Source organism: Nannobrachium achirus (genome assembly GCF_963921795.1).
Source record: "Nannobrachium achirus genome assembly, chromosome: 5".
NCBI lineage: Eukaryota > Metazoa > Chordata > Actinopteri > Myctophiformes > Myctophidae > Nannobrachium > Nannobrachium achirus.
The window spans coordinates 14,335,094-14,352,593 of NC_137814.1; the positions used below are offsets into that span (position 1 = coordinate 14,335,094).

The window sequence follows — 17,500 nt, forward strand, 5'->3', positions numbered from 1 at the left end:
TCTTTAAATAGCCAGTCTGCAGGCTCACAGCTCATCACAGTGTTGTGAGGTTGTAGATAATATGCCATATTTGGAAAAATTGTGGAGACTTTTGAAGGTTTTGGCCTATAATGATGACATGAAAGGGGTTTAGAATCGGTGCACCTCGGCTGCATGATATTGCAGATCCTGATATCATAAAATAAGTCCAATAATTGTGGGCTCGCCTGAAAGGCGAGAACCCTATGTTATCCTCATTATTTATATAGTGAGTTCCGCTGCATATTTCCGCCGCATATTTGCGCTGCAGACAGTACAAAGGCAGGGCCCTTAGCCAATGAGGCGCAATTGGTGGAAATCGGGGAGTGGTGTTAGCTGGAGCATTGGTTGAGCTTCACATGTCATTTATATAGCGAGTTCCGCAGACAGTACAAAGGCGAAAACACTATGGTTTCGTCATTATTTCCACCACATATCGTGTTCCATTAGCCAATGAGGTGCATTTTGTGGGAAAGAAAACTGTGAGTGGTGGTAACTGGAGTATTGGTTGAGCTTCACATGACAGTTAGCACACTGCAGAGTATAGTCACGAGCGAGCCCACACTGTTTCGTAGGAACAGTATTTCTTGTTGCAGATAATGTCGGACAAACCCATATATGGGTCTGTCTCTAGTACTCTACTACCACTTGGTGTGTAGGCGTAGCTAGACAACCATTCCACAACCTCTGAATGCTATGCAGAGTCTGGAACTGCAACTCCCGAAATCCAACACATTTCTAACCCTAACCCTCTTCATATAGAAAATGAAGCCAACGAGGAAGTCATTAAAACATTTCAGTTCTCAATAATGGCCAAGAAGATGTCACTATTTCCACTGCTGCTGGTTGTAGAAGAGTTAACAACAAGCAGGGCAGGAATGTCATGGAGGCCATGAAGGCCATGGCCGCCGTTGCCCTTCAGTTTGGACTTAAGGCCACAGTGGCCTTAATGCCACTTTCTCCTGTGTGTCTTTCTTGTCTATGTGAGTCCCAGGAGAGAAAACGAGCACTCCTTTTTTTCAAATATACAGTATATATTATATATACGTTCTTATATTAGTCTATACGTGGTGTGGGTCTCTCACCTGCGTGATTCCAGGTGAGTGCGTCATTCCGGGCGAGTGTGACATTCCAGGCGAGTGCGTCATCCCTGGTGAGTGGCTCATCCCCAGTGTGTGACCACTATGCTGCTGCTGCTGCTGCTGCTGCTGCTGGTGGTGATGGGGACTGTGCATCGCCCCCTGCTGGTGGTGCGGGCTCTGCAGGCCTCCTCCCAGGTGCGCCTGCTGGCCGTGGAGCGGCGGGCTGACCTGCAGCGGGGGCGGCGACGCCGCCACCACGTTGCCCAGGGAGAGCGCCCCCTGCTGCTGCTGGTGCGGGGGGATGCTGGCCCGGGGCGCCGCCGTGCCCCTGGACGACAGGCCCTGCAGCCCGGGGTGCACCTGGTGCTGCGGGGGCAAGTGGCCCGGGCTGGGGGAGGGGTGCGGGTGGGGGTGCGGGGGGTAGGGCATGTACATGCCCGGGTGGCGGGCGGAGGAGGAGGAGGAGGGGGCCAGCGGGTGCGGGTGGGGCAGGGAGTGAGGGGAAGGGTGCTGCTGCTGCTGCCCCGGGTGGCCGGAGTAGACCGGAGGTTTGGGCGCGAACATGGAGGACGAGGAGGACATTGACGGGTGTGAAGGGTGCTTCATGTCAGCTGGGTCGTTGTAGCTCTGCTGAGGAGAGGAGAGGAGTCAGAGAGGCAGGCAACTAAATGTCAGTTTGACACAGAACGTGCACAAATAAGCGCCGTGCATTGGTACCAGAGCATACGAGCGGAGTGGAGCGCGAGCGGTGCGGTGCGGGGAGGGGAGCGGAGCGAGCCGGTTTTTAGTTGAGCGTGAGCGAGCGACTTTTATAATGGGTCTGAGCGCCGACCCTCCTCCACTCCGAGCCGATCCTGTTGGGGCCGCGGGCCGCATGTTTGCAACAAAACTGTGGAGAGTGGAAAGCTCTCCAAGTCTCCATCGAAGCCGAGGCTGGAGTGAAGGTGGAAATATACAGTAGTGGCCCTCGCCATCGGGATGTAGAGTCCCCATTGGTAGGGAGATGTAATGTGCTTGCTCAGAGCACCTAAAAACCAATATAAATATATTGCTCTTGTTCTAGTCAATACAAATATTGTATCGATTCATGAGTTGTCCCGACTGATACTTATACTCTATATTATATATAAAATAATATGTGCTTACCTGTGAGACCAGACTTGCCCTGTATGCAGCCAGTTGTTTCAAATACTCCTTCTTAGCGGTCTCTGTCTTCTTTTTGTAGTTCTGTAAGACACACAGACAGAGAGTTTAGACATTTGGTAGTCAGATCCTTTAAAAAAAAAAAGCAATTGAAAAAGGAAATGTTAAGACCTTAACCAAATCAATTGAGCAAGGAAAGGTCTAAAAATAAAGTGCTTTTTTAAAGAGGGGTGACGCAGATAATGTAACATATTGGCTGCAGTATTGAGTGTCATGGACTCACTACTTTCTATAACAGTGCATCTTTCCTACAGACTGTACAATGTGGCACTACTACCAGGGACATGCTGGGCCCCTGATTCAGCCCGGGAAAAAGAGTTGGAGAGGCCCTCATTGCGCGCTATAGAGAGAGATCTCTCTCTATAGCGCTGCTGCTACTTTGCCATTTCAGATCATGACACGTGACAAGCCAGTGGGCCAAATACATGATTTATATTTGGAAACCTTTTATGTCCAAAACCGTTTGTTTTGCGGTGCGAGGCGTTGTGTGCTTTGCTTTGCGAAAGAAATTACAAATTTGAAACTTGGAGATACGAGGTTTCTGCCCGACAGTGACGATTTACTTTGTTAGCCGCCCAGCCCCCAAAATGGAACGAAGGCCGACATTTAATTTATATTCTTTTCCTAAAGGCCGGCCTGGACCGGCCGGGAATGAACCGGCCGTTCGGGAGTTGTCCCGCTTTTCCCAATGGCCAGCACGTCCCTGACTACCACCACAACCGCCTGGATGAGAATCACTTACGGTAATCAAGTATGACAAAACCCAATTCATAAACATATTGGTGTTCAATAGTGCCGTTGTTCTTGTGAGCATTCAACGAATAGTGAGATTGAGACAAATCATTGGTAATCATTGGTTTAATAAAGCATCAATCCAATGCTTAATTCCAGTGTTGTCCCTTTCACTTTCCTATTTTTCTGTGCTGTCATTCAAAGTGCCATTAATCCGAATTATTTATCCAGCATACAGTACACTGCACCAGGAACCAGACCTTCCACCCCTCAGTCAAACATCCTCCTTGGGCTAGGCTACTGTGTGTGTATATGCGTGCGTGCGTGTATGCGTGTATATGCGTGCGTGCGATACTGATGTTTACCTTCCTATGCATTCGATGTATTAGCGCGCGTTTACCTTGCTTACTGTAAATCGCTCTAGATTAAGAGAAATTGAAAATCATGTGCTGTCTGTCTGTGTGCGTGCGTGTTTTTTATCAAGCTGGTGAGAGAACCAGAAAGAGGGTGAGAATAAATGCTTGTGTGGCTGACAAAGAAAGGAAGGAAGAAAGAAAGAAAGAAAGAAAGAAAGAAAGAAAGAAAGACAAACCAAAGCAAACAAAAGCTTAGCACAGGGTTCCTTCCAAAACTTTTCCAAAACTTTTCCAGAATATTTAACCCGATTTCCAGGACTATATAACAATAATTCAGCTCAATAACGAGTCGCTTACTCCTATGTGCAATGCCCAAAGACAAGACAAGACAAGACTTAACCTTTTCAGGCTGTGACGCACCGAAATAATCATATTTGAAGAGTTGAGGAATTTTGTATAACACGGTTTTATTGTGAAAATAGCCGATTGCGAGGCGTTGTGAGCACGTAGATCTGCTATTTTCACAATTTCTGCCTCTAAATATTTGACAAATTGGACCAATGTTTAATTTGTCATTAACAAAAAGTATTAACCAAAGTATTAACAAAATCAATAACCAAAGAAAATAAATAGCTATTTTTTCCAGGTCCTTCCAGGACCCTTGATCAATTCCAAAACGTTTCCAGTACTGGAAAAATATTTTTCTAATTTCAAAATATTTCCAGGAATTTCATGACCGTGGGAACCCTGAAGAAAGAAAGAAAAGAACAAACAATCAAACAAAAGCAAAGCTTAGCATGCCGACCTGCTTGGCCTCGTCTCCCAGGCCGTCCCACATGGAGGCTACTATCTTGGACACCTCTCCGAAGGTGGCGTTGGGGTTCTGGGCCTTGATGTTGGCCTGGGTGTCCCTGAAGAACAGAGCGTAGGCCGACACCGGCTTCACCGGCTCGTTGGGGTCCTTGCGCTTCTTCTTCTTTGGCGTCTTGGGTTTCTTGGGCGGCGTGTCCGGCGCTAGCGGGCGCTTCTCTCCCTGCTCAGAGGAGGAAGGAGCAAAGACGAGACGAGGGAGGACGGAGAGCATAACATGAAGAGAGAGGATCAACAACCACTACTAATATACTAGCCTGGGACGGCTTACAATTTCAGGCTTTTGATCCGGCCGGGAGCGGATGGCGTCCTATGTCATTCTGTAGTCAAAACGGACTACACTTTGGCAGGAAACACCAAACCGGAAACAGTTTTAACCCCTACTTGCGCGTGCGCTAACTACTTGCGCATGCGCTAACTGGGTTGAAACTGTTTCCGTTTTGGCGTTTCCTGCCAAAGTGTAGTCTGTTTTGAATACAAAATGATGTATGTAAGATGCCTTCCGGTCTAGACCGGATCAAACAACCTGTTTAGTAAACGAAGACCAGGCTTTCTCCCAGCAGAAAGCCTGGTGACGCGAGGTTACTATTACTATCCTCAAGTTGTAGCGCTTTCGAGGCCGGACAATATATTTCCCACATGAACGCACACGGACGGCACCGAACGGTGCACGAGCGTGTAAACGCGTGTATGCTAGTACCCCCTCGCGAGAGCCGCGACAACCCCCCACTCCGCAAATCCGCGATAACTACAAGCTAGGTACTTTAATCAGTGGCTACTACTTTGCATAACAGGTTTCTAGTGGTGAATGTGTGAGCGTCCTCATCCACTGTAAGCAAGACACAGCACTAGTGGTGAGCAGTGCAGTGCATCCACCCTAGATTCACAAGCCCAAGTCCCCCTATATGGATATAGCCTACTTTAACACCTAGGTTTCCAGCGGTGACTGCATGTGTATGTGTCGATGTGTGTGTCCTTATACATGGCTCCATGGTATTTAGGCTACTGTTTGAGCAGGGCTGGATTAACCATTGGGCCGGTGGAGCTGTTGCCAGGGGCCCTTGGCTCTCAAGGGTCCTTGGGGGAACTGGGCCGCGTGGTCATTGACAATTTACTATTACATTTATACGTTAATTAAAAACATATAAATGTATAAACGTATAAAAGTGTGGGCCCCTCCTCTGTTGTCTACAGGTGCTTTCTTGGCCCACAGAAGGCGAACTGTAAAAACCTTAAAATATTGTTGTTTTTATATACAACTGTTAACTGAAGTATAATAGAGTCCCCATTAGGTGGTGTTCTAATGGTGCAACTTCGGAGACTGCTGAGAACCTGTTTTAGGGGAATGTGTCCATAACCATTCTCCATGCATATAAACATGATACATATCCACTCAACCTTGCTATTCTGAAGAAAAAAAATATTAACATAATACACATAAAAGCCACACATAACACTCCTAAACACACACCGCACACAGCTGCTACAACTGAATGAGATATGACTCGCCCTTAAACAAACAGGTGTGTAGTGTGTTCGCGTGCCCGCGCGCGCGCGTGTGCGTGTGTGCGTGCGCGTGTTAGCAAGCATCTGTTACCCGAAATGCATCCTCATTGTCGTCTTCGTGCGCCGAGCTGGAGGGAGAGGGCGTGGCCGACTTGCTTCCCGGGGGCGAGGGGGAGTTGTGGGCGAGAGAGTTCCCGCTCAGCCCCAGCTGGGATTGGTTGATGGTGGTCAGCTGACTCGGCTGACACAGGCCGCCGCCGCCGGATTGGCTCCTGGGTCTGAGGGCGGCTTCTATTGGCTGTTGGCTGTTTGTGAAGCGCATGTCAGAGTTGACCATCTGCTGCATCTAGGGGTGAAGACCAGCACACGAGGAGTTAACAAATCTGAACAGAAATCATATCGCCTGCTCTGTCCGGTGGAAGCCTCATACGTCCCAAAAAAACACGTTACTTTTCACGATTCAAACTCAAAAGTAGCAACAGTATGACGTCGTTGTCGGGTGGAAACCTTGCACTTTTATCAAGGTTCATAATGTTATTGTATGTGTGTTTTTTATTTAGTTCTGTCCATGTATGTCTTGTCTACCCTGTTTACATGTAACCATTGTAACATGTATTTATGTTGGGGCCCCCCTCTAAAACGAGATGGCACATCTCAAGGGGTTTAGCCTAATAAAGAATCTTAAATCATGTCCAAAACCTTCCTTTTTTGTTATGATTTAAAAACAAACAAACAAAAAACACAATTTTTAAAATAATGAAAATGCGGTGTGAGGCGTTGTGTGCTTGTAGATCGGCTATTTTCACTAGTTTTGTGCAACAGTCTTATATGACGAGGCAGGGCTTTACTTTACGAAAGAACGTGCACATTTGAAACTTACGAGGTTTCTGTCCGACAGTGACGATGAGCAGTTTTGAGGCTTTCGTGTGACGCTGTTGTGTGATCATCTGATCAAGCAGGGAGCTAATTATGGATATAAGAGGTTTCGGCCCGACAGCAACGATCAGGTTCAAACTGACTGTAGGAGCCAAACATGGTTTATTTGGTATTTGCACTGGTTTAATAGGTTGATTAATTGGTGATTGAGAGAGGCACCACACTGGCACCTCATTATGGGTGTGTCGCTGTGGGTGGCCTCCAGCGGCTATAAATTGATGTCTCTCACCTGCTCACATCCATGGCTGGTTTGTTCATTTGGAAGGCAGGGTGAGCTGGGAGGGACATATTTTGTTGACCGCATTTTCGCACTATAGCACTTTCACATTGTCTTATTTACTCACTGTTAAACTTACTAATTGACATATTTATTGCAAATCAATTTATTGGAAATTGTATTTTGTAATGATTGGTCACTGAAATTAAGTAAATCATTTTAAACTTATGAGCAATTGTTTCCATGTGATTGATTTTAGTTATGCGCGTCATTACAGTTTTTATCTCCCAGGCTTAGCCTGCCGGCTGGTTAACTTATTGGGGGTTAATATCAGCCACATTCATAGTCAACAAAATGTTTCTAAAGCGCCGAACCTGAACTTGATGTTGAACTTCTGGCTTCTGTCGCTTCAAACAAAGGAAACTGGAACGCGCATGGATGCGCACCACCGGCAGCGTAAGGTTGCATGCATTTCATTCATGCCCACTGTCTATGTTACACGTATAGGCATAGCCGAAACACAGCACTGTTACACTTACACACACACACGCGCTTGCAAACAAGCGCACTGTAGGTTCCTATTGTTCCCCTAGGTAAAGCTGCTCTAGCCTACAGCTTCGGCCGTACGTGCTATTGGTTTATTATTTTCTGTGCATGGACGGGTTCGGCCCGCATTCTAAGGCCCGGTTGGGTTGGCCCGGGAGTGCCGTCTCTGAAAAGAGATATACAGGTACATAAATACCCATCGTCCCTCTGCTGAAGCCATAGGGTTGCTTGGTAGCTTAGATTTCTTTAGGCAGTTTAATGGGGAACAGTAGGCTTAGGCTACTTGCACAAGTGTTCTGTCTTTTGAATAACACTGATTTCATTCTTATTCTTACATTTACATTTTTCACACACTACTAGGGCTGTGAATGCTGTGTCTATACCATTTTGAATTGGGTGTGAATGGGTTTTGTATTGCCTTTGTTTGTTCATTTAATGCACAATGGATTCAAGTTTGCCAAGGCCCGGTTCTAATGTTGGTGCAAATGAACAGGCAAGACAATCAAAGCCCACTGCCAAAGCATTAGCAAATAAAATTGAACATCTTCAAAAGGAACGAAAAGCTAAGGTTAACAAAATTGATGGTATTGCAAAAGTAATTGATGATCTTATGCAAAGTTCTGACAATGCTCAAACTGTTCAATCTCATCTTAACAATGTATCTGTATTGTATGAAGAAGCACGCCAGCTTCATCACTCAGTCATTCCATTGCTCCCTCCAATTGAACAAGAAAGGCAAAATATGTGTTTTTCAAACTTGCACAAACGCATAGTTGAATTAATTGAAAATGCAAATAAATGGCTTTCAGACATTAATGGCCAAATGCAAAGCCAAGTTAATTCTACTTTACCTAAGCCACACCCACCTCATTTTGAAACACCTGATGCAGTGAATAATGATGATGTTGTTTGTGTTTCAGAACATCCTGGGGATGAGGAGGTAACCCCTGTTGTAGATGATGTTAACCCAGATGACAGTATTTCTAATGTTCTAGAAGCACCTAAGAAAAGGAGCTCTGTAGGTAGTAAGTGTAGGTCTACTGCCTCATCTACTTTGTCTGCCTGCTTAATAGCAGAGGCTGACATGGCGGCACTCCTTGCTCGTCAGAAAGTACTTGACGAGAAGCACGCTTTGGACGAGGAAGAGGCACAGTTCCGAAAAAGGAAAGAGAAGTTGAACTTGGAAATGGAGATAGCGGCAGCAGCAGCTAAAATAAGTGTCTTAAGGATCTCCGGCACCTCTCGAGTGTCTGGTGCTGCAGCTAGTGGGGCAGATGGCATGAATTCCTACTTTGAGAAAACAAGACAAAAAAAGTGTGTTCACACTTTGAGTGTCGATGCTGAGACGTTTGTGCCTGTGTCAGTGGGGCAGTGTGTAGGTCAGCCATCTCAGTATACTTTGCCAGGTGAACAGAAGTCACGTTCACAGTTCTTGGATGCTCGGCCTGAGCAGTCACATCCACAATTCTTGGGCTCTCGACCTGTGGTGAAGAGTGTGGGGCTGCCTTCGCAGCCTAGGCCTGAGACAGTTAGGGTTAGACAAAGTGGAACGCACAACCTTCAAGCACGTCCTCAGTTGCAGTCGAACCAACCTGCACCAAGGCAAGGCAGCTCTGATCACGGTCAGCTGATAGCTATCTTGGAGAAACAAAACCAGATTACATCTTTGCTTGCTGAACAGCAGTCGTTGTTCTTCCTTCCACGGCGTGAAATCCAGATCTTTGATGGTGATCCTTTAGAGTACCAAACCTTCATGAGAGCTTTTGAGCATTGCATTGAGGAGAAAACTTGCAGTGCTAAGGATTGCTTGTACTTTCTCGAGCAGTATACTAAAGGGCAGCCTAGAGACATGGTTCGAAGCTGTCAGTTCATGTCACCTGAAAGTGGTTATGCCAGAGCCAAATCCTTGCTGCAGGAGTACTTTGGGGACCCACTGAAGATCACCGCTGCTTACATGGACAAGGTTTTCTTGTGGCCACCGTTGAGGCCTGAAGATGTCGTGGGTCTTCAGTCATACAGCTTCTTGCTGCGGGCTTGTTGCAATGCCTTGGGAGAGTTTGATGCCACGCATGAGCTGGATGTCCCTGGTAACATGCAAGCAGTTGTTAGGAAGTTGCCTTATAAGCTCAGGGAGAAGTGGAGAGAGGTCGCCTACAGTTTGCAGGAAAGGTTCCATCGTAGAGCCACCTTTCGTGATATTGTGGCATTCATTGAAGGGCAGGTTAAAATGGCAAGCGACCCACTGTTTGGGGATCTCCAGGAGTCTTCCCCTGCAGTACCGAGGAAGGAGGTGAGGCCTGCTAAACCTCACTTTTCAGAAGCCAAAAGTAGCTTCGCTACTACTGTCGCTACAGCAGACACGGATGTTGATGCTGGAGTGAAGAGAGAAAATGGTTCGGTTAATTCTTGCCTGCTTTGTGGAGCTGGGCATTCCTTGGACATGTGCCGTCTATTGGAGAGGAAGACGCACGCTGATAAGATGTCCTTCTTGAGAGAGAAAGGGGTGTGCTTTGGCTGTATGTGCACTGGGCACAGAAGCAGGGACTGCTACGAACGCCTTGTGTGCAAAGTGTGCAGTATGAGACATCCCACCATATTGCATGTCTACTCTGGAGACGAAGGTTCAATGCAAGCTGAAGGAGAAGCAGGTGCAGCAGATGGAAATGCTTTGATCTCGGTGCAGTCCAGTGGTCTTACTGGGGCCGGAGAGAGTGACTGTTCTCTTGCCATACTCCCCGTTCGGGTGAAGTTGAAGGAAAGTCAGACAACAGTGGTCACTTATGCTTTTCTTGATCCTGGGAGCTCGGCTTCATTCTGCACAGAAGGGCTCATGGACCGTCTGAATGTCTCAGGAAGAAGGTCTAACATTCTCCTAAGGACAATGGGTCAGGAGAAGGTGGTCAGCAGTCACGTTGTGATGGATTTGGAGGTAGCTGGTCTGGACACAGATGGCTTCTGTGAGCTACCTGTCATGTTCACCCAGAAGTGCATGCCTGTCCACCAAGGTAACATCCCTAGACAAGAAGATCTGCGGAGATGGCCGCACCTTGAACACCTCAAGATCACAGGGATCGACTCGGGTGTGGATCTTCTTATCGGAACCAATGTTCCCCAGGCTTTGGAGCCGTGGGAGGTGGTGAGAAGTGTGGGTGGTGGTCCTTATGCGGTCAGAACAATGTTGGGTTGGACCGTAAATGGCCCCCTGAGAGGAGACTGCACAACTGGCACTGCTAGCATGAGTCATGATGTCACTGTCAATCGGATATCTGTCACAAAACCTGACCAGCTGTGGGAGCAGCAGAAGGCTGACGTCCCTGGATGCATTCAGCCTGAAAAGCGTGTGCGGACTCAGACAAGGAGAGGGAACGTATCCACTGTGAGCTCCATAAACTCTGCCATGGGATTCCTTGCACCTGTGGTGCCTAATGCAGAGCCGGTTTTACGTTACCTGTACAGAGGTCAGATGGGCTGGGATGATGCCTTACCAGCCAGCGCTGCCCAGGAGTGGACAGGAGTCTGGCTGCGGGAACTTCATCAGGCCCACTGTGCTTTTGGGATGGGTAAGGAACCGAAACAAATCACAGCTGCAGTGGTGGAGATGTCCCGTAGAGGGGTGTCAGGTCCTACATTTGTGCCTGAATCGAAACGGTTCAAGAAGACTTTGGCTTGGAATAGGAGGCTTCCTGTTCAGTCTGGTCTGGATGATGAGAGACCGCATGAGGACATGGAGACCTCTGTAGCTTCAGAAATTGGAGAAGAGATGCAGATTGCCATGACTTCAGGAGACAAAGGGGCCTTGAAGTCTCACTTGGAGCAACCATGCTCTGTGAATCCTTTGTCGTTTGGAGCTCTTGAGCTCTTTAAACTTTATTCTCTCTCTGTTGCTCTCTTTATTTCTCTTCTTTGCAGAAGGAGGGGAGAATATGGATGAAGATGATTCTATTGATGAAGACAGTTATGCATATGAATGAATTGAATTGCATTGAATTGATTTTCTATTTTTGAATTATTGAATTTTGCTAAGGCTAAAGTCTGACTCCTACATATTATTATTATTATGTGTAATTAGTGCCCAGGCATAATTAGGGGCCGGAATGTAGGAGCCAAACATGGTTTATTTGGTATTTGCACTGGTTTAATAGGTTGATTAATTGGTGATTGAGAGAGGCACCACACTGGCACCTCATTATGGGTGTGTCGCTGTGGGTGGCCTCCAGCGGCTATAAATTGATGTCTCTCACCTGCTCACATCCATGGCTGGTTTGTTCATTTGGAAGGCAGGGTGAGCTGGGAGGGACATATTTTGTTGACCGCATTTTCGCACTATAGCACTTTCACATTGTCTTATTTACTCACTGTTAAACTTACTAATTGACATATTTATTGCAAATCAATTTATTGGAAATTGTATTTTGTAATGATTGGTCACTGAAATTAAGTAAATCATTTTAAACTTATGAGCAATTGTTTCCATGTGATTGATTTTAGTTATGCGCGTCATTACAGTTTTTATCTCCCAGGCTTAGCCTGCCGGCTGGTTAACTTATTGGGGGTTAATATCAGCCACAACACTGACGAAGTGACAAATTGCACAACCAGCAGAAGAACACTGATTAGACCAGGGGTTTACAAAGTGGGTGACGGGGCACCCTGGGGTGCCGCGACGGCAGTCCAGGGGTGCCGCGAGATCATTTGATAATATTTGGAATTTATTTGGACACTTGAAAAAATATTTAGTATCATTTTAAACTTAGTTATTTTCAGTCAGTTCTAACCAAAAGGATTATTATCTCAACGTTTTCCTCACAACATAATCACTAAAATATCGTTACTGTCGGGCAGGAACCTCTGTCGCACAAAACTAGTGAAAACAGCCGATCTACAAGCACACAACGCCTCGCAATGCGAGGCGTTGTGTGCTTGTAGATCGGCTTGTAGATCGGCTTGTAGATCTGTAGATCGGCTTGTAGATCTGCTGTTTTCACTAGTTTAGTACATTGTATAGATGATACTTACAAAACGAACGGTTTTGGACATATAAGGTTTCCACCCGACAACGATGATATGCTATAAATATAAGGTGCTGGGAGTGAAAATTATAATGTAGGGGTGCCTCGGATTAAAAACATATTCATGGGGTGCCCTGAGACAAAAAAAGTTTGGGAACCCCTGGATTAGACCAACAGAAACATGGATCCCTAACCGAACCCTTGCGTTTCTGCCAGAAATGGCCCTGTAGTGTAGAATGGCAGATTTCTGGCAGAGATTTGGTGTAGAGGGAACAACGTGTGTTCCTAATATCGAAACCTTGGGGATATCGGTCAACGTCATATCGGATTTAGGTGATTATCAGATACAGAGAGTTGCAAAACAAAGACCGGATGACACAAGAACTCTTGACAGGTCACAAAGAGCTCCGCCTCGCCCTGGTAGTCACCAGACGAGAAGTATTACTGGCCCAGTGGACTGACAATTCAATTAAGGACACGCAATTTAATGTGTCCCACTTTTCACATCCGCGTGGTGGAAGCAGTGGTGTGACATGCATTCTCCTGCCTTATATGACTGTTTGCACTTTCTTACCTTTGACATACATTTTAAGCATTTTTTTTTTATACCTATGTGATTGTTAGTTATGTTTTATGTTGTGTATGGTTGCAACATTTTTATGATCTCAATAGGATTCACCTGTATAAATAAAGGTTAAACTAAAATTAAAATAGTATAGAAAATCGGATATGGGAAGTGTACATTGCCAACGACCGCGATTAGCCATCTGCAACTACTTGCATTGTATGTAACCGTTTGGCTGCGATTCGGTTTCACTGTCGAGGTGTGCAAATGTACAACAGACAGGCCGACATGAGGTCCACAAGCAGCTTGCTTTAAGTACCTATTGTTCATCCTCTCTGCTTCTAGAGTGTCCCTCCTTTCCTTTCCCACCCTGCGTCACCTGTCATGGTCAGCAATTACAATACAATGCAATCTGACAGATGATCTGCCTGCCACGCACACGCACACACACACACACACACACACACACACACACACACACACACACACACACACACACACACACACACACACACACACACACACACACACACACACACAGCAGGTGAATCCACCTGGCCGAGTGAACAGGTGTGTCTAATAATCTTTCCATCTTTAACGTTCCTGTCGTTTTGTGCCTGGAAATCTACACCCCCCACTCTCTCTACTCCTATCTGTGTGTGTCATCACAGTAACACAATCTGGCAACATCTGAACTCGGCCCATCAGTTGTCCACGCCTACAGCACAACCAACCGACCGACCAATCAGAACTCTCAGATGATCCTTGACTCCCCATTAGGGATGGGACGATATGAAAATCTCATATCACGATTATTATGACAAAAGAAATCACGATTTGCAATATTATCGTGATAATCAAAATCCTAGGGCGGAACATCTGCCAAAAAATAGCAGATCTACAAGCTCACAACGCTAGATCGGCTATTTTTTGGCAACGAAATTTGATAGAGAGTGAAAAAAAGTATGTATATTATAAGTACCTCTTACCAATTATAGAGGGTTTAAATGGTACCAGATATGTAGCTCGGCAAATAAAAGGTGAATTGATCCCAGTGCATGACGAAGGATGATGTCAAGATAAATTAAATCACCATGATACGATTATCGTGAGTGTTTTTTATCACGATAAACGATAATATCGCGTATCGTCCCATCCTTGACTCTACATATGACCCATATGGGTGGTTCTCAAACATTTCATTTTTATTTCAAGGAACCCCATTGACTCTAAAGAGTAAATGGTACATGGTGCATTTGTATAGCACTTTCTTCCAAAAACGCTTTACATAGATTGTACATTACTTTCTCCCATATTCACACACACGTTCACACACCGATGGTGGAGGAAACCATGCCAGGCACCAACCTGCTCTTTGGGAGCAACTAGGGGTTCAGAGTCTTGCTCAAGGACACTTCCACACCAACTCTGGGGGAGCCCGGGATCGAACTGGGAACCTCGTGGTTCCCATCCGGCCGCCCTACCTACCGCTACCCCTGAGCCACTGCCGCGACCACTAAAGAGCACACTTTAATTTTTTCCCCGCATTCCTAAGCCAATCATTTGATGACCGGCGGAGTGTTAGGAATGCGACGAAAATAATGATAAATCTCCATGAATTCAAGGCTTCGTGCGGGGTGAACTACTCCTTTAAAAAACCCTGGCAGCCCTGTTCTCTGCATGTCATCAAATGGTAACCGGTAAAGTCGCCGGAAAGAAACTTGCAGAGGTTGCATTGAAAATAGCCGATCTACAAGCACTTAACGCCTCGCTATTTTCACGTGCTAATTTGAAACTATTTGTAATACTGAGAATAAGGTTAGAAATAACTTTAGGATTACGCATATCTTTCTGAGGTTAAGATTAGGAATAGGGTTAGGTTTTGGCACCATTTTACTGAGGTCAAGGTTAGGAATAAGGTTAGGTTTAACCGTTTAGGCATAATTTACAGAGTTATATAAGGATACTAAGGATCTCAATGGAAAATAACAACCCACGTTTCTTTTTAGTTGACATTGTATCAGTGAACTGTACTGTCATGAAACTGTATACCTTTTCCTATCCAAAACCTCTATTAAATACCTCAATCAATCAATCAAAAGGCATAAACCATCAGCCCAGGCGAGTTTCTTTCCGGCGACTCTTCTGGTATTCCATTAAATAGGTAAAAAGATGCAGTAGATCTACAAGCACACAACACACAAGCAAGACTGCAGATCTTTTTTTTTGTAATAGTTGATCTACAAGCATGTTGTGACCTTGGGGATCAGCTATTTTTGCCATTTGTCACACCAGGTCGACAATTTAAACAGAGCGATATTCCATACGCAAAATAATTATCACAAATATTCATCGATTCATTTTATTTCGTTTTTTAAATAAAAATATGTTTTTTTTTTTGGGCAGTTTCGCGATTATGTTCACACAACATGATGTGAAATTGGACAAAATAAATATATTCCTTTGCCGCGTATGGCCCACAGCCATGTTATTTGAAGGCCAATTATGGCAGATGGTGGATGTGACATTTTGCTTTTGATTTTGCTCCGCATTTCACAGCAAAGCAGAAGGGAAAAAAAAAGTGTGCTCTTATAGCTGTGACATTCAGATATTAGCCAGGCTTGTACTTTCTACTGCAGAGAAATGAAAGCTATATAGGCTTCAGTGTTGTCTCTTGATACTGTGATAGAATAGAAACCTTGGGTATTGGATGAGGTGGCAGAAGTAAGGGTGTGTGTGTGTGTGTGTGTGTGTGTGTGTGTGTGTGTGTGTGTGTGTGTGTGTGTGTGTGTGTGTGTGTGTGCGTGTGCGTGAGGATGTGCGTGTGCGTGTCTAGATGTGTCAAAAGTGGATATTTCTCTGGTTCTTGTCAAAATGAAACCTTCGCACTCTCACTCTCAATTTTTCATTATCTGGCTCTCTATTTCTCTTCCTCTCTCTCTCTCTCGCTCTCTCACACGCACACGCACACACACTAACTGTAGTTTATGAACAGATCTAAAATGAGTTGGTGCTGTGTGTGTGTGTGTGTGTGTGTGTGTGTGCGCGCGCGCGTGCGTGCGTGCGTGCGTGCGTGTGTGTGTAATGTCTGTCTGTCTGTCTGTCTGCATGCATGCATGCATGCACCAGTCTTACTCTCACTAGAGTGTATCTTAATCAGGTGTGAGGTTTCCAGATGTTCAGTGGGTCTTTCTTTCACATCTGGACAACATTCGTTCTATTTCAATTCCCCGGTGGGACTAGGGATGGGACGATATGAAAATGTCATATCACGATTATCGTGACCAAAGAAATCGTGATTTACGATATCATCGCGATAATACAAATATCTATTATCCTGGGGCGGAACATTTGCCAAAAAAATGCCGATCTACAAGCTCACAAGCTCACAGTCGCAAGTGAAAATAAGACTGTATCAAGCATGTATAAGTACCTTTTACAAATAGAGGGTTTAAGTGGTACCGGATATGCAGCTCGGCAAATAAAAGGTGAATTGATCCCAGTGCATGACGGAGGATGATATCACGATACATTAAATCTCCACGATCCGGTTATCGTAAGTGTTTTTTATCACGATAAACGATAATATCGCGTATCGTCCCATCCCTCCCAGTGAGACACAACTACACCGTCAAAACCGGGGTGTTCATTTGACTCTGTGTAAACAGCTACTGAATTTACACTCAGCAAATAACTCAGGCTTCATCTTGAAAAAGAAAATATACATTTTGGTTGTTTTGTCATTGAAATATTGATATGTGTGAGACAGTGTTGTTTTTGTCGACTAAAACTGTGGCGAAAAATGATTGTCAACTGTGTTTTTTTCACTGACGAAAACTAAATAAAAACTAAGCTGTGATGACTAAAACTAAGACTAAATATACTGACAATTTCGTTAACAAAATAAACACAACGTGTCGCAGCGCGACGCGTTGTGAGCTTGTAGATCGGCTATTTCCAGCATGCAACCAAGTGTAAAATCAGTCATTACGATTCCATCAAGGCACTGCTAAAATACATTTTAGTTGACTAGATCAACTGTAGATTTAGTCAACTAAAATCTTGTGATATTAGTCGACTAAAACTAAGACTTTTCAGTTGACTAAATTATGCCTAAAACTAAATGACATTTTATTCAAAAGACTATGACTAAAACTAAATCAAAATTTGCTGTCAAAAACACTGGTGCATCCCTGTGTTGTCTAATATGGTAGAGTGAGTAGGTTCAATTACAATCTAACTTACACTTATACCATTGGGGGTGATTGTATTTTTGTCTCCCTGCTCTTCAATCGAAATATTTATATTGTGTCAAAAGTAGGGCTGTCACAATTATTACATAATCGTCTAATCGTGATTATTTGACATTATCGCAATTATTTTGTCATAATCGTCATAATCGTGAATGTTGAAAAATGTCCGAAATAGTGGAAATAGCAGATCTACAAGCTCACAACGCG

The 17,500-nt window shown here is 45.0% G+C and overlaps 1 protein-coding gene across 1 annotated transcript in view; it reads right to left on the bottom strand.

Moving 5' to 3' along the window:
- Nucleotides 1-17,500, bottom strand: part of tox (thymocyte selection-associated high mobility group box) — a gene marked incomplete at its 5' end in the record, with an annotated part of 79,472 nt that overhangs the window by 6,643 nt on the left and 55,329 nt on the right. The window contains 4 exon segments of the mRNA XM_080726283.1: nucleotides 1,104-1,727; nucleotides 2,247-2,327; nucleotides 4,197-4,424; nucleotides 5,859-6,113. Of these exon segments, the coding sequence (XP_080582409.1) occupies nucleotides 1,104-1,727; nucleotides 2,247-2,327; nucleotides 4,197-4,424; nucleotides 5,859-6,113 (1,188 nt within the window).